General features: G+C 40.6%; 1 protein-coding gene and 1 long non-coding RNA gene across 6 annotated transcripts; one reads left to right on the forward strand and one right to left on the reverse strand.

Moving 5' to 3' along the window:
* The first annotated feature begins 20 nt into the window (after nt 1-20).
* On the forward strand, nt 21-12,244 carry LOC103444158 (DNA glycosylase/AP lyase ROS1-like). 4 transcript variants are annotated; one of them, XM_070804648.1, is made up of 21 exons: nt 49-270; nt 415-1,651; nt 2,683-4,500; nt 4,596-4,949; nt 6,458-6,548; nt 6,646-7,711; nt 7,814-8,083; nt 8,185-8,264; nt 8,406-8,490; nt 8,588-8,679; nt 8,757-8,825; nt 8,925-8,961; nt 9,044-9,126; nt 9,445-9,882; nt 10,234-10,270; nt 10,348-10,405; nt 10,501-10,640; nt 10,726-10,791; nt 10,998-11,112; nt 11,200-11,238; nt 11,800-12,244. In XM_070804648.1, the coding sequence occupies exons 2-21, from the start codon at nt 661-663 to the stop codon at nt 11,913-11,915; spliced, it is 6,045 nt and encodes a 2,014-aa protein (XP_070660749.1). In that variant the 5' UTR covers nt 49-270; nt 415-660; the 3' UTR covers nt 11,916-12,244. The 4 variants fall into 4 exon arrangements, with proteins under 4 accessions (XP_070660746.1, XP_070660749.1, XP_070660747.1 ...); XM_070804647.1 differs by having other exon boundaries at nt 60-270; nt 466-1,651; XM_070804645.1 differs by having other exon boundaries at nt 21-270; nt 466-1,651; nt 6,646-8,083.
* On the reverse strand, nt 11,151-13,082 carry LOC139187963 (uncharacterized). Of its 2 annotated transcripts, XR_011571006.1 has the most exons (3): nt 12,932-13,073; nt 12,302-12,385; nt 11,151-11,279 (listed from the first exon to the last, which is right to left on the reverse strand). It is a non-coding gene; the product is annotated as an uncharacterized lncRNA (long non-coding RNA). The 2 variants fall into 2 exon arrangements; XR_011571007.1 differs by lacking the exon at nt 11,151-11,279 and having other exon boundaries at nt 12,135-12,407; nt 12,932-13,082.
* Nucleotides 13,083-24,072: the final 10,990 nt, after the last annotated feature.

A 24,072-nucleotide genomic window follows, 5' to 3' on the forward strand; every position in this document is an offset into this window, starting at 1 on the left:
ATTCAGGAGGTGCCCGTATTAAGTTTCCATTTAATATATAAAGTTTACAACATAGTCTTAACTGATTTGTCATCTACTCTCTCTCTCTCTCTCCTCTTTCTCTCTCCTCTTTCTCTCTCTACAACTCCCATTCTACTGGTGGAAAGAAAACTGACTGTAAATTCCGGCATTGACTGACTGACCCAGCTCCGACGACTCTCAGTCGTCTCACCGCCGGATCGGAGAGAGCCGAGCTGCCGCTGCCTCCCGTCAAATACATTTGCTATTTCTGTAAGCGTTTTTACATTTCAGAAATCGAATATTCTTTCTCTGTAATTTACATGTTAGGTGGGAGACTTGGTCTCTGAAAAATTTCTGAAATTTTCCGATTTGTGTTTCTTTCCGGAATTTGAATGTCGATATGGTAATTTGTAGCGATTTTCCGGTATCGAGCGGATGATGATTGTATTATGCATTGCGTGGTAGGTGGGAGAGTATTTGGGTGTTTTGGCACCGGTTGTTTCCGGCAATGGGGATAAGAAACAGGAAAACCGGCTGTTTTCGATTTTCGGCCCAACTTATCTGATTAGAGGGAGGCAAGGGAGAATGTTAGTAGAGATTAATGTAACAGACAAGTCAAAAGAGACTTGGATGGTTTGAATTGTAGGGAATCAATCAAGGATGAAATTTGGAGGGGGATTTTTGATTCCCCAGGATGACGATTTACGAGTCACGGATTCTTGGGTACCGGTGACTCCACAGAAGCCGATTCCAGTGAAGCCTCATCCGGTCCCGGTCAACCTTTATGGGAACCTCCGTCAAGGAGGAAATTGGCAACAGCAGTTGACTGGAATTTCAAGGGAGGATGTACCGGTGGGGGCTAGTTACAATGGCATGGCTCAACCTGTTTGCTCAAATGATCAGCTACTTAGAAATGGTTTTGATGAAAGTCCGGGGGAGAACATTCAAATGATCAATCACATTTCAGACTCCTACAATGCAGGATCCTTTACACAGTTGCTCTTTGATGAGGGCTCAAGTTGGAACGATAATCTAATGACACAACAGCTGCTACATGATAATGCTGCGTATGTTGCCTCTGCAAACAGGAACCCGAGCAAAAGTGTGGACATAGCAGCAAACACACCTCTAATTCCTAAGTTGCATCCTCAAATGAGCAACCAAGGAATCGACTCGGGCAGTTTCTTGCTAACCAACCAAAATTGCAACCATGGTTCATATCCTTGGAGTAATGTGGGCATAGCAGTGAACACACATCCAATTCCCAAGTTGCATCCTCAATTAAGAAACCAAGGAATTGACTCGGACAATTTCTCGCTAACCAACCAAAATTGGAACAATGGTTCATATCCTTCAAGTAGTGTGGATGTAGCAACAAAGACAAATCAAATTCCTAAGTTGCATCCTCAATCGAGCAACCAAGGAATCACCCCGGGCAGTTTCTTGCTAACTGACCAAAATTGCAGCAATGGTTCATATCCTTCAAGTAATGTGATGAGCACATCATTGGTTATGGATTTTCCTTCTCAAGTTGACAACAGTTGTAGAGATTCCAACTCAGTTCATTGGTTATCTGTGGATCAAAATCACTCTTCAAGTTCAAATTCAAACCCATTGAGTAATGGTGACAGCTCATCCCAGACATGCCGGTGTAAGCATTTTAACTCATTTCATATCTGTGTCATACTTTGCAAAGAAAGATTTCGACCATCTATTGTTTGACTCATAAAAAACCGAAACTTTAGAGAAACGAAATGAGCATGCATTTGATATCATGTACCACAAATCAATTTCAAGTCACAAAAATCATGTTTTATGTGACAAATAATTGATTCAAAATTTGGAATATTATCATAGATGAGATCATTTCCAAGTGGAACTTTCACGTCTTAATGTATCAGCTCAATTGCACGTATTTATTGCATTTAAAAAAAAAAGTTTTAATAATAATGTAATAATTCACATCATAAACAATCGTGTCTTTATGTTTCTCTTATAGCTTTGAAGCAATGATGCACTATAACTTGTTTATGATATAAGATTTCTAATGTAGATTGAAAAAACCCAAACAAGAAACAAAAACAAAATACGCTTAAACCAGCTTCATTTTGGCACAAACACTACCTTTGAGGAATGACTTGATAGAAACAAAAACAAAATACGCTTAAACCAGCTTCATTTTGGCACGAACACTACCTTTGAGGAATGACTTGATGTAACTGGATGATGTTAACCTAAAACAAAAGAAAAGCAGCGGGAAGCGGGGCAAAGAAAGCATCGTAACACATTTTGAATGCCGCTAGATAATTGTGATTCTTAGTATTATCCTCCCTAGAGTCTACCCACTTAAACATAGATGTGATGGTTGCCTCTCAAAATCCAGTGGCTAGTTGCACTTGAAAGCCTAAAACCTTCACACTTGCACCGTACAACAGCCTTAGGCAATAAACCAACAGAAATAAGCAATGCATAAAATGTTTCAATCTCATTTGAGTTCTTTCGAAAATCAGAAATTTACGAAGTAGAAACATTTATCACTTGGCTGTGCCATACTGCATTTTGAGTGGTCTTGAAATCATAATCAAGTTCAATTTAAGGGACAAAATATCTTAATGACCATACAAGTCTGAAAATCCCTTCGCTGTTAAAATTGCTTGACAGAAAAACTGTTTTTCTGCACAGATGGTTTCCCTTCACCACTCCTGTCAAGCTGTGACCTAAACTCCTTACCAAGAATAAAAGCTGACGCTTCCCCATGTGTTGCCAGGCAACACCAGTTCACAACAGACCAGAACAAGAATTTGGAGAACGACCAGCTTTCTGCAATACTGGAATTCTTGAAGGATGAAGATTCTGGCAAGGAAAAAGACAATCAGGTGAAACTAACCATGTCTATAGAAGATGAAGCAATTAAAAAATATAGTGACGAACTCTTGCAGAACATTGTGGAGTCGTCATCTGCAGCCATTTCTACACCGTACAAGGAAAACAAAGATTCTGACAGGGAAGGCGACAGAGGGATTGATCTAAACATTACACCGCAGCAGAAAGCACCAAAGCGAAGAAAACACAGGCCCAAGGTAATCAGAGAAGGCAAGCCCAAAGGGACACCAAAGCCTGCAACTCCAAACAATACAGAGTCTAAGGAGAGCCAACCAGCGAAGAGGAAGTATGTAAGAAAGAGTGTTCAAAAGGAATCCCCAAGTCCACTGGGAGACGGTGCAAGGGAAACAATAGACCCTAATGGTGGAAAAGGTGCAAAATCATGCAAAAGAGCTCTAGATTTTGATTCGGAAAATACCATGGATGAAAACCAATGCAAAGCAGGTGGTCAACAAGAGCAGATGCAGCAAGGGATCAATATGAATTTTGATTCTCAAGGGAAACCTATGGTCCCTGGAACTAGCCAGGGTTTTAAAGCCAGGCCATCAGAGCAAAGTGTCATACATAGCAAATTGAAGGTAGAAAACCAGATTCCAGGAACTATGAATAACTGCACCTCTTCCATGAATCTTATGTTGGATAACTTTGTATTCCTGCCCGAAAGGCGACCATCAGCATCCCTACTTGCTACAACAAAAGACATGCATCTGAAAAAATCGCATGTTATGGGGAGACATGTAGAGAATGGGAGTTCTGATTTATCTCATAGAAGATACATAGATGGATACACTCCCTTTCAGCAACATACCCATGCTAAAGGAGTAGGTCAAGATGCCATTCGAATGAAAACTAGCAGTGAAAGCCTTCAGATGAAAGAAAATATTACCCAGGGTAACTCTCAGTCAGTACAAAAGATCCTCTCCTTCTCTCTTCCAAGAGAAGTAAGGGGATCCAAGAGGGAGTATTGTCGAACGGTTGAGCACACACATCTTTCAACCAATCATCCACCTAGTTCGCTATCTTGCCAAGAGATAAAACAATTGGATGGCCATCAGAGAATGCTCAGCCAGGATATCTCATTACGTCATAAGCAGCAGAAATTTGAGAATGGATATTTGAGCATCTATAATATGCCTTGTGAAGTTACACCGGTTGAGGAGTGTCTGGGAATATTTGAAAGAACAGGGCCAAATACAGTCAACTCAAATGGATTCGCATCAAAGAACCATACAATGTTAAGTTCTTCCATTGAACGTAATGAAAGGATGGACAGACAGAACAAAGGCATAGGCAGGTTTATGAGTGACAGTTACACTCAATCAGTTGCTTCTGGGAATAGTTTTCTAAATCCGCAGATCTCATCCACACATTCATGCCAAGATTTCGCTCAAGTTGTTAGCTTTTCCAACCATTCCACAATTGAAGCCTGTAACCAGCTAGCTTCATCATATCCCAGAAAATCCTTTCAACCAGGAAACAAGGAAGTATCTCAACCTCGCCACGATAATATGTTAAACATGAAGCAGACTGTGGGACCCACACAGGCAGGTATAGATAATGTCCTGCAAGAGAAGGATGCCTTATATGATTATCAGCAGCCTTCTGCAAAAGCAATCGGTACTTTCTAACTTAAGAAACCTCTGAAAAATGTATCATGACAATAATTATTTTTAACTCATTTAGATAATGACATACTCTTGATTTTGATGCAGGGTTTACTGTGAGAAGATATACTACATTACCAGATGACATTGTACATAAATTTAATAATCTAAACCTGAATGGAAGATGCAGCAAAATTTTAGAGCATGAGCAAAATGCACTTGTCCCATACAAAGGAGATGGTGCAGTAGTTCCCTATGAAAGATTTATCAAGAAACGTAAGCCACGGCCCAAAGTAGAGCTTGACCCGGAAACAAATAGGATATGGAATCTCTTGATGGGAATGGAAGGAAGTGGAGGCATTGAAGGAAATGATATGGAAAAGGAGAAGTATTGGGAAGAGGAAAGAAAGGTTTTCCAAGGCCGAGTTGAATCATTCATTGCACGCATGCATCTTGTTCAAGGTACAGTACCTTATATTTTATTCCTAAATTGGATTGTCATGAACTACCATGCTGCATATGTTATAAATTTGTGACATCAACATTGCCGTCTACATGTTTGAGAGCTCTTTAACAGATTTAATTGCAATGTGTTATAAAATATTGAAGCTTTGAACTAGAGAGGACAGTTATCCTGAGATTCATTACTGAACTGTACTGCCTGTCCAACTGTGAAACTGTGAAATGCAACTTAAGCCATCCACCTAGTAAGCTAGAAAAGTAACACATCCTTCCTTGTTTTTGTATTTTTATTTATTTTTGTATTTATTTTAATTCTTGGGAATTGTTATTGGCACTCCAAAAATCTCATTCTACACTCCAAACTGTCTATATTTGGAAAGAAAAATACACTTGTGAGGAGTGTAGAATGAGATTTTTGGAATGCCAATAACACTTCCCTAATTCTTTTAGTTTTTGTTACCAAAGACAGGTTTTTCAGAACTAAAATGGAAGACTGAAACATTTTAAGGTGTTTTTGATAATTTAGATGTCTTGAGAAACAATAGCTTTACAGAAGATATATATATTATGTGTGTGTGTGTGTGTGTGTGTGTATTCTTTTTTCAGCACAATAGTAATAAAAAATTACATAAATTTAGGCCCTTATTTGTAATTGAGTGAATATGTAAACTGTAGATTAATAAGCTTGATAAGCAGTTGATGTAGTCCCTTAATCTAAACTCCAAAATAAGCAATGATTGATATACAAGCCTTCTCATTACATAAAAAATGATTGCCTAGGAAGAATTCAAGTAAAAAAAAAGGCTAAAATATAGATAAATAGCATTAGCATTGTTATGTTAGCAAACACATTTTCCTAATTCAAGTTTAAAATCTACCCAAGAAAATAAGTTTAGTATATTATCTCAAAGACCGGCAGTAATTGGTTAAACCAGTGAACCATGACCTATTTGTCAGAGTTGGTGTCCAGTAAAACTTTGATAAATATGCAATGAGGCTCTGTCTAGCACAAAATTTGACCAATTTAAAGGATCACGGTAATGATTATACATGTGAAGAAAAAAAATAATGATATTATTATTAACAAAGATAAATTTCATACCATTTGCTAGGCTGACCTACCTTTCCTTTTCTCCTTTAGCACCAATTTTTCTGGCTCACATAACTACTTTAGTGGCCATCTGCAGAACAAATGCATTTTCTTTCAAGAAACCTGATTTTTCAATTTAGAGTCAATATTGAAAATGTAAACTCAACCAAGCAAACTCTAACTTGACTACTTATGAAACATATATAAACCAGGCCGGTACCATTTTTTATAAAGAAGTTTTTAATGGTGAAAGATTGTACGATTTATAGTTCTCCCAATTAGACAGCACGTAAAAAGTGCTTTGGCTTCTCATGTACCGTAAAAATATAAATTCATTACAATTTTCTTCAATTAGTGGATGGGTACTTAAAAGATAACATGCATGCCAACCCTTGATAAAATATTATAATCCATACAGGAGACAGACGTTTTTCAAAATGGAAAGGATCAGTTGTTGACTCAGTGATTGGAGTTTTCCTTACTCAGAATGTTTCAGACCATCTATCAAGGTAAGTTCACAATTTTAGCAAGTATATGCAACCAGATTCCCATACGTGAATGTCTTGAAGTGAACAGTATTCTTTTTGTTCCTTTCACCTTTTGTAGCTCTGCCTTTATGTCTTTGGCTGCACGATTTCCTCTTAAGTCAAGCAATCACCAAGCTCAACCCAAGGTTAGGACAAACATATTGGTTAAAGAACCAGCAGTTCACATGACAAGTCCAGATGATGCCACCAAATGGCATGAAGACAGGTCAAGTCAACCAATCTATCACCCGATTTCTATGACACTCCATGAATCTGAAGAAAACCAGAAAGACAGTGGGACCTCAGGGACAGAAAGGAACTTAGTGGATGCACATAGTCAATGTTTGGAGGAAGAATTTGTATCTTCTCAAGATTCTTTTGAATCCTCAGTCACTCAAGGCGCTTTAGGAATCAAATCATGCTCAGGCTCCAACTCAGAAACAGAAGATCCTGGCACTGGGTGCCAACCCAAGGTTCATGTCTCCATTTCAACATGTCAACAGATGGCGAAGGGGACCAAGTTTCAAGACTTTTACAATCAAGTAAATGGAAGTTCAGTGTCATATGATGGATCCAAGAATGGGCATTTTAAATATGCACAGCTAAAGAGAAAATCAGATAGAATTGATCATCTCAATGGCACTTCCTTCAAGGATCCAATCAATCTTGATGACGAAAAAATGCAAGTACCAGTTGCTCTTTCCAGCAACAATCAGTTTCACATGAACCCAGATTCTGGAAAACCAGAGTCGTGGAAATTTGGAAATTTTAGTGAGGAAAGCATATCCTCTTGGCCTACAACTGCTTCCAGGTTCAATATTGAACAGGAAGAAAATTGCAAGAGCTTAAGAACTGAGGAACTGTCAGGAAGTGTCGTTAATTCCTCCATGCAACAGAATACTTTGTGGAGTTCTCAAGGGACACCAACAAAGGACCCGTATCCATCTTTCAGAGAGCACTCGACAGACCAGCAAAGTAATTCTCAACCAAGGTCAAGCACAGGATATAACCAACCTTCCCTCTACAGTCACCAATTCGAGGGGAACCCAACCTTCCAATCTGAAAATACATCAGTCACAGAGCCTGTAAAACATACTGTACCATTTCTGCCAAACAAGAGTGATAGCATGCAGCATGTCCAAAATGTCAGTGAGCTCAATAAAAAATCTTTCAATGTCATTGATAGTATCTCTGTAGCAAATAAGCACATACACATGGAAAATCATTCGGTTGATTCCAATTTACAGGAGAAATTAAATTCTTATGGTCAGTCAAATAGTGGGACAAGCACAAAACCTCCAAAAGGAAGAAAAGGAAAGGCTGAGAGCGAGAAAAAGAATGCAGTTGACTGGGACATTTTGAGAAAGCAGGCGCAAGCCAATGGTAGGAAAACAGAAAGAAAAAGAGAAGCAATGGACTCGCTGGACTATGAAGCACTCATAAATGCTAATGTCAAAGAAATATCTGACGCAATCAAGGAGCGAGGGATGAATAACTTGCTAGCACAACGAATGCAGGTTCTCTACTATTAGTGTCCAGTCTAAAGACCTCATGTTTGTTAATTTCCCCCAAGATGACATCACTGGATAGGTTAACAATGATTGCAAAATGTTTGTAGGAATTCCTAAAGCGACTGGTTAGAGAACATGAAAGCATCGATCTGGAATGGTTAAGAGATGTTCCCCCTGATAAAGCAAAGTATGCCATTCCAAATAATTCATTTTCTTAAATAACATTGCAACTGCCCCTTTTATCCAGAAGGCTATCCAAATGAATGAATAATGCACTGCAGTGCATCGGTATATAGTTAATTAGTTGTGACATATGATTATTCTGCAGGGATTATCTATTAAGCATACGAGGATTGGGCTTGAAAAGTGTGGAGTGCATCCGGCTTTTAACACTTCACCACCTTGCTTTCCCGGTAAAAATTGTGTGGTTACTATTTAGTTGGTTTTCCTATGATAGTCCTGGAACATCTTACAATATAAGAAATATTGTTTCTTATTTGCTCTGTACAGGTTGACACAAATGTTGGAAGGATAGCAGTAAGACTGGGATGGGTGCCCCTCCAACCATTACCTGAATCACTGCAGTTACACCTCTTAGAACTGTAAGAAATAATATCTCGATAATTGAATGCTTAAAACTTTTCCTGTACTTGCAAATGCTAACCGTATTCCTCTCTAGGTACCCAATGCTGGAGACAGTTCAAAAGTATCTATGGCCAAGATTATGCAAACTTGATCAACTAACCCTGTAATCTCATAGTACCCTAGAACCTTTCGTATTAATATTGATGTCAGTTCTTTCTTTTTTACTTGCTGTTTTACTGATTAGCTGACCATTGAACCACAGTTACGAGCTGCATTACCAGATGATTACATTTGGAAAGGTACACATGGCGCTTAATTACTTAGAAACATAATTTGTTAAAAATAAATAAATGAGAACCTCATATTTTCATATGTATGCAGGTTTTTTGCACAAAGAGTAAACCAAATTGCAATGCATGTCCAATGAGAGGAGAATGCCGACACTTTGCAAGTGCTTTCGCAAGGTTTGAGCAATAATCTCTGGAAAATTACAAGTATATTGATGTCACTGTGCAGGAAAATAAACACTGAAGCATGTCACGAGAACCTTCATATTTTTTGGGGCATGAGATTCAGGCCTCATTAATTAGTAATCAGAAAGTGTTTAAAGAACTTAAACTAGTACATAGTTTCATGGAGAATCTGTAGTTTGTAAAAAGTACTCTACGTTTCACTAATCACATGAAGAGAAAAAAAAAATACAATATAATATATTATTATGACACTCTCAGAAGAATTAGACATAGTATTAATCAGATTAATACCAACCTTGTCTGGTGCAGTGCAAGACTTGCCCTGCCAGGGCCAGAAGAGAAGAGCATTGTCAGTTCAAGTGTTTCCAGGGAAGCCGAGATAAATCCTGAAATAGCTGTCACTCCTATGTCACTGCCTCTGCCTGAGAACAACTCACTCCAGATAGCAGGTACTGTAATTAAAGAGTGTGAACCAATCATCGAAGAGCCAGCAACGCCAGAACAAGAGTTGACCGAGCTATCAGAAAGTGAACTTGAGGACTTTTTCTGTGAGGACCCTGATGAGATTCCTACGATCAAACTCAACATGGAAGAGTTCACAGCTACATTACAAAACTATATGCAAGAGAAGATGGAGCTCCAAGAAGGTGACATGTCCAAGGCCTTAGTTGCCTTGAATCCAGAAGCTACTTCTATCCCTACACCCAAGCTGAAGAATGTCAGTAGACTACGAACAGAGCACCAAGTGTAAGTCCCTGTCTTCCCATTTCACAATACCACATGTGTAGCAATACAATCAGACACAAATTTGGCTAAAGTAGGACCAAAGTCTACTTTAAAGTTTGCACTAAATGTTTTAATATCTACGAGTGGGATAAGTAACAACAAAGCCCTCAAATGTTCAATTAAACAAAACATTTTATGTTGTCTCAATACCGAATTCTCTACCATCAGAAATCTTGTAATGCATTTTAAATAACTCTATGCCTAGGATATGTTATGAGTTTTGACATACATACCTATACAGAAACGTATGCACATAAACATAACTATATTTCTCTATGACAAACTTATACATTCTGTGCGGATATAATGCAGGTATGAGCTACCTGATTCACATCCACTCTTGGAAGGGGTAGGTTAAAATTTAATTTTGTATCTGGAAGACATGAAGCATTCTTAATCTCAATTACTCACTGTTCAACTTTACAGATGGATGGACGGGAACCAGATGATCCAAGTCCATACCTTCTAGCTATATGGACACCAGGTAAGCTTAAGAAATCACTGATAACTGAGATACATTTTTGAGAATCTTGTACACTTTTCTAAGTGATACATTTGTTCTGCACCGCTGTATACCAGGTGAAACTGCAAATTCAATTCAACAACCAGAAAGCAGGTGCAGCTCCCAAGATCAAAACAGATTGTGCAATGAGAAGACATGCTTTTCATGCAATAGTATAAGAGAAGAAAACTCGCAAATAGTCAGAGGGACGATTTTGGTAAGGAAAATTTAATTGTGATAATATGTAAACAAAATAGACCCCCTGCAGTTGTTTACAAAAAAATTAATTCAACTTGTCTCAGATACCTTGTAGAACAGCAATGAGAGGAAGCTTTCCCCTCAATGGAACCTACTTTCAAGTTAATGAGGCAAGTCTTCTTCACTAATTTCCTTCACCTTCATCTACTGTGCACAATCTGCACTAAGTTAATAGCAGTCCAGAAAGTACACCTTATCTAAGTTAGAGGCACTCCTCCAACCCAATAGGTCAAAAAGAATCTGCTATCTGCCTATAATACATAGTGCTCGAGCCATTAATTTCCACATTTATAATAAAACTCTTATCATGATGCAGATGTTCGCAGATCATGAATCTAGTCATAACCCAATTGATGTTCCAAGGGGGTGGATATGGAATTTGCCAAGACGGACTGTATACTTTGGAACTTCGGTATCAACAATATTCAAAGGTATGAGAAATTGAGATACCAGGGTTACTTTATAAGATCCCAAATAGAAATGTAAAAGTAACTCACAATGAAATACCTGTCTATCAGGTCTATCAACAGAGGGAATTCAATACTGCTTTTGGAGAGGTATGTGATGCTGCCTTCAGTTCTTCATATTAGTTTGAGCCCTTGAGAAAACGATATAGGAACATATGACACTGACTTTAGTTCTTTATATTATTTTGAGGATAACTATTTAGGAACATAGTACACAAATGAGAAGATAACCCAAGATCATGAATTTAAATTCTGACACAACTTACTTGCATGTTTGCAACTACGTCTAGTTTAAGAACTTCATCTAGTCGATTGATCACTAGATATAAATGCACCTACGATATTAGAATATCCTAGAGTAAGTCAATCAAAAACCAATTGTATTTGATCATTTGAGTAAATACATCACTTTGGCATAAAATTATACTATTTAGGCTCCTGTGAAGTTAACACATGGATAAAGAAGCACCTGTAAAGTTAACACATGGATAAAGAGGTGGTTAATTTACACATCTCTAAAGCAGAAGTTCTTAAGGTGGGTGACAGTTGAAAAAAGAAAACATTGTTTTGCAGAACTGATGTCTGCCATTTGGCAGTCAACTGACAAGATGACAAACAAGTTCCCTTGTGGACTAATTCATTTACTTGCAGGATATGTTTGTGTGAGGGGATTCGAAAGGAAAACAAGAGCACCACGGCCCTTAATGGCCAGATTGCACTTCCCTGCGAGTAAGATGACTAAGACAATAAATGAAGGGAAGAAATAAAACTGACCATGACAATGGCGCAGAGAAGATTTTTCCTCAGATTTGCAGAAGACTACTGACTGTATGAGAAGAACAACTACTAACAAATTCTAGCACATTCAATTATTCTTCCTCTAGCATGAGATGCACACATTATATGACGGGCGGGCAGCAGAAAGCCAGCATCATTCAGAAAATGTGAGGTCTCGTGATGAGTTGATTGTATTCTGTACAGATTAGTTGTTTAATAAATTCCCAGAAAGGAGTAATCCTTTCAATAAATTCCCAGAAGATCCGAAAACATTATAACGGTTTATACAAAGAAACTGGAATGAAAGACTTTAAATACAGCTGAAGAAGGTGTGAAGTCGAATCATTTAACAAGTAACATTGTAACTGATGTTTACCTGCACTCATTGGTTACTGCTGATGAATAAACCCATTCAAGCTTCTACATTATTGAAATTCTGGAGAAGATACGCCCAGTAATTCTGTCAAAGAACAAGAATTTTCCTGAACTCGTTGAAATTTTCAGAAACCAAAATCAATTTATTTTGTATCAAAAAGGAAATATAAGGATAATCGTCAAAACACGAATCAACGGAACATATCTAAATTAGTATTGTCATAAATTACGATAATAATTTCTAGCATTACTGAAAGAAAGTGCACAAATAAACCCAGAAAAGCATTCCATTGTTAACCTCGTTTCGAATCCGATGGATTCCAAAATTTACAGGATACTAGATTTGTCGATATTTGTGATCTGAATGTCAATAATAAACAATTCCTACTGTTTAATAAATGATAATTCTTTTTGAAACGGAAAAGTATTGATTGCAGTAATAATTATCAAATACTAAAAAACCAATGGCGGATACGATACGAAAATTAAACCAAGTACAATTGAAGTGCCCATCACAATTCTTACTACTATTTTCTTTTGACATTCCACTGTTTTCTCGGCAACCAAACAGCAAATAGAAAGAGCAATAAAAAACAGAGTGAATAGAAAGCTAGGGTTTGAGAGAATGAACCTGCTGAAGACGAGTTGAGAGACGGCAATGAAGCTGCGGAAATCGGAAGAGAGATGGAGTTGCATTGAAATTGCGGGATCCCGATCCAGTGTTAGATTTTGGGGATGAGTTTCAAATTGGAATTTTACCGCCTTTTGCTCTTTCCCTCCATAATTGGAAACTTCATCTCGCTGACGGCTGGGATTATATGACTTCCCTCAGACTCTCACCGTATGGCAACGTGGTGAAAAAGTAAATAAAAATATTGGGGATGTAATTGTCAAGATTTCATACTCGTGTTAGCGGCCCATTATTAATCATATTGATATTGTCTCAACTTAACCACATGTATAACCGATGAACATGATGCTATAGCAGATAAAAAGATGAATTCTGGAACAAAATAATGTTTATGCGAGTCACTAATGATTTTAAGTTTTTGATGTTTTTTTTTCTGTCTCACGATGATTTTAAGTTTTGTTGTTTAGTAGGCTAAACACTAAACTAAAAATATCTTTCAAGTTTCAAAATTATTTTGGAAGTTTTAGAATTTTATGTTTTGCTTTCCTTTCCTTTCGAGACTAGTTTTTCTCAAACTTCTAGTGTTGCATAAACTATTAGAAAGTGATCGTTCGTAATTCTTTTACCCTTAAAACTTTTTCTTTTTTAACAACATTCTTGATTATCAATGTGGAGCCTAAAATAATCTCAAAAATTATAGAGGCGACATGTGGACTTTTGCCCAAGAAAGATAAGATTGCCCTTAATAAATGAGCAGGCTCTTCATATACTCCCACACGCAGCTCACACCCTTGAATGTCCCAGCAGCTGAATATGACTGCACACAGCTCACCTGCCCTTGGCAAGAAAAATTCAAAGCATTAAAGATAAGGATTAATTACCCAAATCCTATCTTTAATACATTCCCAATTGAAGATTAAATCCATTCAATTAGGGATAACTACTCCATTATCTCAAGATATTATTTCCTATTTAATATCTTGAGAATATTTCTCCATAAATATTGGCCAATAGGATGCCGTCATGTGTAGGTAAAACCCTAACATTATGGTCGGCCCTCTCCTCCTATATATACCTCATATTCTACCAAATTTTAGAAGCTTTTACTACCCTAAAAAGCCCTAAACACTTTACTCTTCTCAGATAAACTAACTTAGCATCAGAGATCCATTGGCCTAACCCCCTTCCCTCATCTCGTGGGCTCATGAGGCTTAGGTCCTTGATCAAAAGTGTTGATTGTTTTGCAAGTGCATTTTCGTCAAAACTAGAGACGGCGGAAATTTGCATCAACAAATTGGTGCTTTCATTGAGAGCTGATTCAAATACTTGAAGAAGCCTCTTGCATTTGTTTCTTGAATTTTTTGTTACGTTGAATTTCTCACACGTCGTATCAATTAATTTTTCCTAGAAAAGTTTCTTGATCAATCCCTGGAGAAAGGATACAATAGTAGGAAATTCAAAAACCACGATGAACGGAACCCTGTACGTACAAGGATTTGGATCGGAGAGTGGAGACGAGGATATAGCCCCACGATGATGATCCTCGAGGCTCAACACGACGGCAGGAGGAGCCTTATCGTTACGGAGCTGTACCACCATTGTTGCCAAGACCTAGCAACCACAACAAGGCCACCAAGCCACGGCCTAAGTATCGGCCTCATTGCCCTAGCAGCGCCCTAACCCCCAAAACCCTAGGTAGAGGCCCAGATCCACTCATTGACCCACGGACAGGCGCCCTGAAACTTGGCAACTGCCACAGCAGGCCTAGGGCAGGAGGCCCAGCTTACTGCAGCAGCAAGCCTAGCTACCGCCAGCCAGACAGCTTAACGAGCCCAAGCCCAAGCCATCCAACCAACATGCCATGGTGATGCAGCCCAACGGCTATGAGGGCCCAATCCCGTGCAGGCTAAATGCGAGAAGCTAGCGCCGGCCCAGCGCAAAGCGCATGCCCAAGGCCAGCTGCTACAAGCGTGAGCCTAATGCACCCATGCGCATGGCTCTACCATCCAATCTGGTTGGCTCGCCTCACGACCCGCTCCGGCGACCCAGCTCGTGGCCCAATCCAACTCGAGGCCACATCCGGCGATCCAAATTCCAACCACCAGTCCTGCGATCAACTCAGGGTTATTTTCACCCTACTTTTCTGCAGGAATGCCCGCTCTGGGCTTAAGCTTTGTACCTGCAGTCCATTACACTTCTACCACACATAATGACGCCCATTATCTAAACTCTTACAATCCAAATGGCGAACACCACCTGCCCCAACAGGTTGCCAATTTGACAAGTGCCCTCGTGCAGCAGACCACCTTGGTGAACTAGCTCCTAAAGCGCATTGAGATGTAGCGCGCCCCTGACGAGGTGTCCTAAAGTAGGATGAGGGCAGAAGAACGTGACTCATTCCGACGACGTCCTAGCAAAAAGTCGCTCAACTCACCATGAACTGTGCGTTCGCGTAGTGTACACTTTTATTTAGGCCATCCGGAAAACATCCTCTCCTACCTAGATGCATAGAGAAGCGTTCATTCCCTACTCGGCTCACGAGTCAATGTGCATTCGAGGTTGGGTCCACACTCAAACGAGCACTCAGGCATTCCAAGTGAAATGTCCATACGAGGTTAGGCCCACAAGGAGATCCTTTTGTGAGGCATCGGAATAGGCACTATATGGCGGACCGAGAAGAGTATGAGAGCAGTCCAACTCAAGTTCCACTAGCAACCTTCGCCAAGCGCGACGGCGAGTAGCACATAATGAACCACGTGCACCGTGATCGCGACATAAATGAGCATGACATGCCAAAGAGCAACATAGACCAGCAGGTCAACACCAGGGGCAACTAGAGGCTCCACTGCCCTACCAGGGCAAATCCAGAAGGAAGTACAAAAGCTCATAGTAGAGCAACTATGCAGATTCCAGTGCATTGATATTACCAATGATGCCCTTCGTAGAGACGTGGCCAACATGAACAGGTCACCATTTACAGATGAGATTGAGCAGACAGAGTCACTGTGGAAGTTTAGTCAGCCACATTTCACCTTGTTCAAAGGAGATAAAGATCCGGACAGACACTTGATGCACTACCAAAGCGCCATGACCCTCTACTACAGCAATGATGCTCTCATGTGAAAAATCTTTGCCACGATGCTTGAAGGTGAAGTGCAAGAATGGTTCCACACCCTGTCGCCACACTCAATCAGGAACTTCAGCGAACTTTCCTTGGTTTTCACTAAGGAATATTCGTCTTACTGCTAGATCAAGAAGAAGTCTGACCATCTCTTCAACATGAAGAATGACCCGAAAGAGTCACTTCACATATACGTCAAGAGGTTCAAGGCAGAGAAGGTGAAGATTGTTGGATGCGATGACATCATTGCATACTCAACCTTCCTAAAGGGGTTCCCAACAGATCACCCACTTTTCGGAGAACTGATCATGGACAAGAACTTGACCCTGGTAGACTCTTATGCTTTGGAAGAAAAACACTCCCTCTAGGATGAGGCCAAGTGCTCATAGAAGCCACCTGAGCAGCTGCGCAAAAAACACAGAGCCGACTTAGAAGAAAGCGAGCGATAAACCACTCAATGATAAAAACAAGCCAAAAAGCAGACATAGGGACTAATCCTCGATGAAAGAAGGCACCACACCTAAGACATACACCAAGTTCTCAGTCCTCATCAACCAGCTCATTTGCGACCTTAAGGACAAGCCACGGTTCAAGATGTCGCAACCCATGAGAAACGACACTTCCAAGATAGACTAGACGAAGTATTGCATATTCCACAGAGGTTCGGGGCACGCAACTAACAATTGCACCACATGGATGAAGTACCTTGAGAAGCTAGTGAAGGAAGGCAATTACGACCAGTATGTCGACATGCTAGCTGCCTCGCCAAGGCGAGAAGCAGACGCCGATGCTGAACCCTTAGCCAAGATAATCCGAATCAACAAAATCTTTGTCGAATCCGAACATCTAGGGGTCACCAACAATTACAAAAGAGGAAAATCCAGCAGGCGAGATCGGTATTTCAGGTTCAAGCCATACATGTTATACCTGGACCAATCATTGGCTTCACCGAGCAAGTCGCTAAGGGAGTAGATTTTCCTTATGACGACGCCTTAGTGATTTCTGTTCAACTAGCCCACACCATCGTTGACAAAATTATGATGGACAATGGTAGCTCAGTTAACATCCTACAACTGCCAGTCATCTAGAAGATGGGCCTGGAAAACATGATCAGATGCAAAACTTAGGTCTTGATCAAATTCAACGGACTTACCTCGACTGCCATTGGCACTATCACGCTCAACATAACCAGCCTTTCAATTGTCTTATCGCATACCTTCGTGATCGTTAGCGATCAATTTCCCTACAATAGGATATTGGGCCGACCTTGGCTAGTGAAGATTGGAACTGTGACCTCGATCGAGTATCAGAAGATCCAATTTCGCATCCCAAGAAAAGCAATCGGAGAGATCAAAGGCAACCAGGTAATGTCTCATCGATGTACTACTGTACAAGTTCTCAAGGAGTCGAAGAAGAAGTTTTTCGCCCTAACAATAGTAGCTGAAATGCAGAAAGACGATTTTATCTCCACCAAATAGCAATTACAGCAGACAGGTCAAGAAGATGGTGTCAAGGTCTACAATGCCTTGGTAAATGAATCAGGATGGAAACCCGAAGAAGATGACGAGTACATCTTCCTTGACCCTAAGAAGCGATCAGACCACGCTGAACACACATCCAAAAAAGATCTGAACGATCCTAGATATGAAGTCCCCCACCACTCTGAAAAGGATCCAAGGTCTGACTTAACAAGCAGCTGCACTCAACCGATTCCTCTTGCGACCTACCAACCAATGCAAGGCGATCAGGACGCATAGCGAGACAAATGGAACAACGAAGTGTGAGAATGCATCACAAGACTTGAAGAAGTACCTGACATCACCTCCCTTACTATCCAAGCCGGAAGCAGCGGATGACTTATGCATCCATATAGCAGTATTTAAAGCAGCAATAAGCTCAGCCCTCATATGAGAAGAGATGGGGGCCCAACTGCATGTATTCTATACATCCAAAGCTCTCCTAGATGTGGAAACCAGATACCCAAAGATTGAAAAACTAATTTTGGCTCTAGTTGTTGCAGCTCGGAAGCTCAGACCCTACTTTAAAAGACATCCGGTCATTATCATGACCCAATACCCATTGCGATTAGTTTTGCATAGTCAAGAGGCTTCTCAACGAGTAATGAAGTGGGAGTTGGAACTTGGCCAATATGGCTTAGTATACCAACCCTGCACGACGATGAAGGCCCAAGCATTGACGGACTTCGTAGCAGAATTCACCCTAAGCCTAAAACACGCAACAACTCAGCCCAAAAGTGCCCTAGAGGCAGCTGAGCATGCCATAGCCACACCATGCCCACTTACAGGAGATTTCTAGCATTTGCACGTCGATGGATCATCTAACTACTAGGGATCGAGAGCAGGCCTAGTTCTCACTACCCTAGATGGTTCGATGCTCGAGTAAGCGTTCACTCTAAGTAGGCGTCAAACAACGAAGCAGAGTATGAAGCCCTACTAGTAGGTCTCTGATTGGCGAAAGACCTAGTGGTGAAGAAGTTCACAATCTATTTCGATTCCCAACTGATGACCAACCAAACCTTAGGGGAATACGCAGCAAAGTATTTAAAGATGGCCTGATACCTTGAGAAGGTACGAGAGCGACTAGAGACGTTCCATGACATGCCTCGATCCTGATCTCCTCGGGACATCGGGATGGTCACGTGTTGGCCAACACTCGAGGGTGACGAAAACCATTTATTGAATGCAAATGCTGAAAACAAGGAATAGATAAGACTTATAAATATCAAAATAATGAATATGCATTTAATGAACATGTTCAGAGCATCCAACTAATTTAGAACACTAGGAAGAAATAATATAAAATTGAATGAATAAAGAGATGGGTCTTATACGGAAAGGACTCGAAGATGCCGATGCGGAAGTGCCTTGACGTCGGGATTGTACACCTCAATCCTAAGTCCTGAAGGGGGGGGTAAAACAAACATGAGTGGACCAAGTTGATAAATATATAAAGAAAACAGTTATCAACATACTAACCCTCATGTTTTATGAAAACACAATATAGCATGATAAATAAAATAGGTTTTTCGAAACCTAGCATGTCGTGCAATGTCTCAAAACATATCTTGTATATATAGTAATCACTAGTGAATGTCCAATCTCACTCCAGGCCCCGTGCCAGCTCCCCGTCCATTTGCCAATTGCCAGAGGAAAAACACCTTCAGGCCCCGTGCCAGCTTCCCGTGTCTCTCAGCCCATAGCTAAAGATTATTTCTTCAAGCCTTATGCTAACACCGCAACCTCGCCCGTGACGGAATTTATCCCTCGCCCCATAGCGGAATAGGGACCACTAGGTAAATACAAACCATTGAACATACATATATTTGAAAAATAACTTCATAGTATAAAGTCATCCATCATCTATACTATAAAGAGGTGTTCGAAACATGTTCTAAATATTATATCGTCATCCATAAGATATTCTATAAAGAACACGGGTTATAGGAAAAATAGTAAAAATTTAAACTAGCCTCAATAAGCATGTTATCTCATAAAACGTTTCATAAAATATAATCATTAAATCATGCTTTTCATGTATGCATTTCTACTATTAAAACATGCATTTTTAGAAGGGGTCAACTCACAGATACTTCGCCATTGAAAAACCATGCAAACTAGCGAAGACGGAAACGCCATAATAATTGCACCTAAGCACATAAATGGTCCAATTAATAAAACTCTAATCAAATGATTGAATTTGGAAAAATAGACATCGGAAATTGATTCAGGACGTTGAATTACCCTAAGAAGGATCCCGGGTAAATTTAGTAAAGTCAATATAAGAATATTCCAGAGAATATTCCTTGACGGAATATTCTCTAATGGAATATTCCACATAGAGGGTTTGGGCCGGCTAGGGTTTAGGATTTTGGACTTAGGTTACAAGGATTTGGGTCATAGGGGTATTCGGCTCAAGGCTTATAAAGGGTTTTGGGTTTAAAAGGTTATGGGGTTGGGCTGCCTAAAAGGGCTGGGTTCCATGGGTTTTCTGATGGATTGGGTTAGAGGGCTACTAGTAGACTTGTAAACGGGTCGGGTTTATCAGGTTTGGGTTGGGTTCAATCCGACCCGTTAAGTTAATGGGTCACTCGAACCCGATCCGTTAAGCTAACGGGTCACCCATTAACAATTATTGTTATTATTATTATTATTATTGCATAGAGTTTAGTTTTTGTTGTTAAGACTTTACTGAAATTACTAAAACATCCCTAACTAACGGGTCTAACGGGTTGACCCAAAGTGACCCGTTATTTAACGGGTTGTTAATGGGTTACCCGACCCATTAAGCATCCACCCAAATACTAATATTAACAGGTCGGGTCCAAAATGCTAGGTTTAGCTACTAGGCTTGGCCTTGGCTTGTTGGGTTGGGTCTAGAGTTTTAGGGTTAATGGGTTTAGGCTTTAGGTTAATGGGTTTGGGTTTCATTTTCTTGGGATTAGGGAATTGGGTTTAGGTTGGGCTCATCTTTGGTTTGGGCTGGGCAACCTTGGGCCGGTTCTTTGGCCCGTTTGTTATGTGGGTCGCTGGAACCAATTGAAGGAGAAGGCCGGATTCCAGCTGGGAGATTGAACAAAATTTAAACGTTCATAACTCTGTCTATACTCAACAAAATCAAGTGATTCAAAAATAAAAATCATAGTTCTTGACGAGACAAAGAGAATGGTACCTTGCATGACGTCTAACTCAGCGTGGTTTGGCTGGAAAACGCCTCAAAAGCCATTGAGATTGCCAAAAACTGGGTTAGATTCAAATGAATATAACTTCTTCAATACTCAATAAAATTGGGTGAAACAAAAAGGAAAGTTGTAGTACTCAGCGAGACGAAGAGATTGATACCTTGCACACTGGTCAAATTGTCGTGCTTTGGCTACAAATTGCCTCGAAATGGGAGGTACTCTGCAGAAAACTAGGGAAGTTTTCCCCCATAAGGTTCATACATCCAAACATCGATAAAACTTCTTAAAACCACTTCTAAACATACACTAAGGCATGATTTACAACTTTTGGATAAGGTTCAAGGCTTACATTCATCGGATAAGGAGGAAACTCGTCGAAGAACTTCAGTGAATAGTGTAGGCTGGGAGAAAGGAAGGGGTTCAAGGTTTCTAAGCTCACTATGGTGTTAAATGGAGATGTTGATGTTGTTGTGGTGTTGTTTGTTGGTGAGAAAAGCCCTCGAAGGAGTTGAGATAGAGAGAGCCGAGAGAGCGAGTTTAGATAGAGAGAGAGCTTTTTTTCAGAAAAATAAGAGGGAAGAGAAGTGAGGACTCATGGGTCCAAAAAGAAAAGAGGGAAGATGGGCTGTGGGACAAGGATTACAGGTAGGCCCTTTGGGCACACCATTGAACACCAAAAAACAATTTCAAAAGAAAAAGATCTAGCCTAAGGTGCCATTTCATGAAAATACTCCTTTCGTTCTGATAAAATCGAGACGGGTTGTTACATTCCAGGCGTACACACTCACTCAGGTTCCACAAGCAAAAAATGCCCACGTAGATGCACTAGCAGGCCTAGGCTCTGCCTTAAACCATCAACTCAAGCGCTCCATCCCAGTTGAGTACTTGGAGAAGCCGAGCATAGATGAGGAACCATTAGTCGATATGGTGTAGATCAGCACAACTTCAAGTTGGCAGGATCCCATCATCAATTACATAGCCAACGAAACGCTCCCTACAGATAGATTGGAGTTCAGAAAGCTCCAAATGAAGGCAGCACGTTACTACATGTGGAACGGCATGCTCGTTCATGGTTCATTCTCAGGACCACATCTCCACTGCTTATCACCTCCCGACGACTTGAAGATTCTTAGCTCAATCCATGAAGGCTTCTGTGGAAACCACTCTGGAGGCCGCTCCCTGGCGTAAAAAGCTCTTAACGCTGGTTACTACTAGCCAACCATGCATCAAGACCCCAAGGAGTATGTACAAAAGTGTGATAGCTGCCAGCGCTTCAAGACCATGCTCACATTACCTGCCAACGAACTACACCCGCAAGTAAGCCCTTGGTCATTCATGCAGTGAGCGATTGGCCTGGTAGAACCAATGCCGCCTACCACTAGGGGCAAAGGCATGATGATAGTAGTGACCAACTACTTCACAAAATGGGTCAAAGCTGAACCCATGACTAGAACTACCCAGACAAACATAGAGCACTTCATATGGAAAAACTTCATTTTCCGTTTCGACATCCCTTACTCCATTGTCATGGATAATGGTCCGCAGTTCATGGGCAAAGACTTGGTGAAATTCTTAAAAAAATATGGCATAAAGTAGCTCATGTCCACGCCTCGGTATCCGCAGGGCAATGGGCAGGCTGAGGCGTCCAACAAGACCATTCTCGACTGCCTCAAGAAGTTTCTCTCAGATGAGAAGGGTAAGTGGCCAGACGAGCTCCCTGATGTTCTATGGGCATATCGTACCACCAAGAGACAAGCAATCAACGAAACTCGATTCTCCCTAATGTATGGCTCTGAGGCGATATCCCTCATAACGTCATAGTGCCAAGCATCAACACTGTACTGTCAAATTTCGAGCAGAACGAGAAGGAGATGGCTACAAACCTAGACTTAGCAGAAGAATAGCGCTATAAGGTTATCACCCGCATTGCGGCTTATCAGTAACAGTTCATCTTTAGCTACAACAAGGAGGTGAAGATCCAGCAGTTCCAGCCATAAGACTTAGTCTTCAGAAAAGCCTTCATAATAGCCCGCTAGGAAGGCTTAAAAAAGATGGCTTCCATCTGGGAATGTCCATACAAAATCAACTGAGTAAGCAAAAATGACAGCTACACCTTCAGCACTATGAGCGACAAAGAGATCGAAAAACAATGGAATGCCTAGAACCTGAGAAAGTGCTACGTGTAACCTCCAACCATTCATTGGACCCTATTTAAGACAAATAAAGTTTGAAGACTTAAGCAGCTCGACGAACAAGACTTCGCATGCCAAGAACTATCAGTTGTTATGATATTACTGCCTACAAGCCTGGGCTGAATGCATAAACAAATTAACCACCTATGTGACAGCAGAAGACACCCCTGCCCTTGCAAACATAGCGTGTGCTCTCTCATCAAGAGAGGGTAAACTGATCCAGGATATCCAGACATGGATGGGTTTTACAACTGCTCAGTTCCCTATGAATGCATCAATTACCTATGCCGGACAACTCCCAGAATTGGCCACAATAATCTTTCTCCTAGAAAAACTTAACCAACTGAAGGATTCAATTTCGCGGGAGCCTAGGTCTCTAACCGGAAAAGACGCTAAGTGCAGGATTCCGTCCTTAACATTCAAGTTTTCATGAACGTAACTCGGCTATAAAGTGTTGCAATACTAGTTAAGCGACCTGCGGAATCAAGTTACAACTCGGAAGGATATGGCCTTGGAGGTGCGATTCTACCTACACCTTAAGCCTAAAACGCCTCCGAAAGCTAGGGAAGACACCTAAGTAGTCACTCAGGCCATTTACTTCTGCAAGTAAGATGCCCGACCGACGACCCAACGACTGGTAGGCCAAGGTAATCTGTAAGCTAAGACTTACACTTGCTATGACTACGCGAACCGTCTGCTTATTTAAAAGCGGTGCTTCCGAATGAGGGTTTACAGTTTAAGTTTTGCTAGAATTAAAGCCAAAATGTACAACTACAGCAGCTACGCGGATTCCTCTGCTTTCTACGAGAAACATGTGTCCTGCCGCCTATTCTATACGTTAAAAATTTCGTAATTTATGCCTCGGAATGGCCAAGGCTCGTGCAACCACTAAAGTCGAAATGTATGACTATAGCAACTATGTGGATTCCTTTGCTTTCTACGAGAAGCCCGTGTCCATCTGCTGACTCTATAAGTTAAAATTTTTGCAATTTATTCCCTGGAAAAGCCAAGGCTCGTGTAACCGTTAAAGCCAAAATGTAGGACTATAGCAGCTACGCGGGTTCATCTGCTTTCTATGAGAAGCACATGTCCTGTCGTCAGCTCTATAAGTTAAAAATTTCACAATTTA

This window comes from Malus domestica, chromosome 09 (genome assembly GCF_042453785.1).
Source record: "Malus domestica chromosome 09, GDT2T_hap1".
Classification (NCBI taxonomy): Eukaryota; Viridiplantae; Streptophyta; class Magnoliopsida; order Rosales; family Rosaceae; genus Malus; species Malus domestica.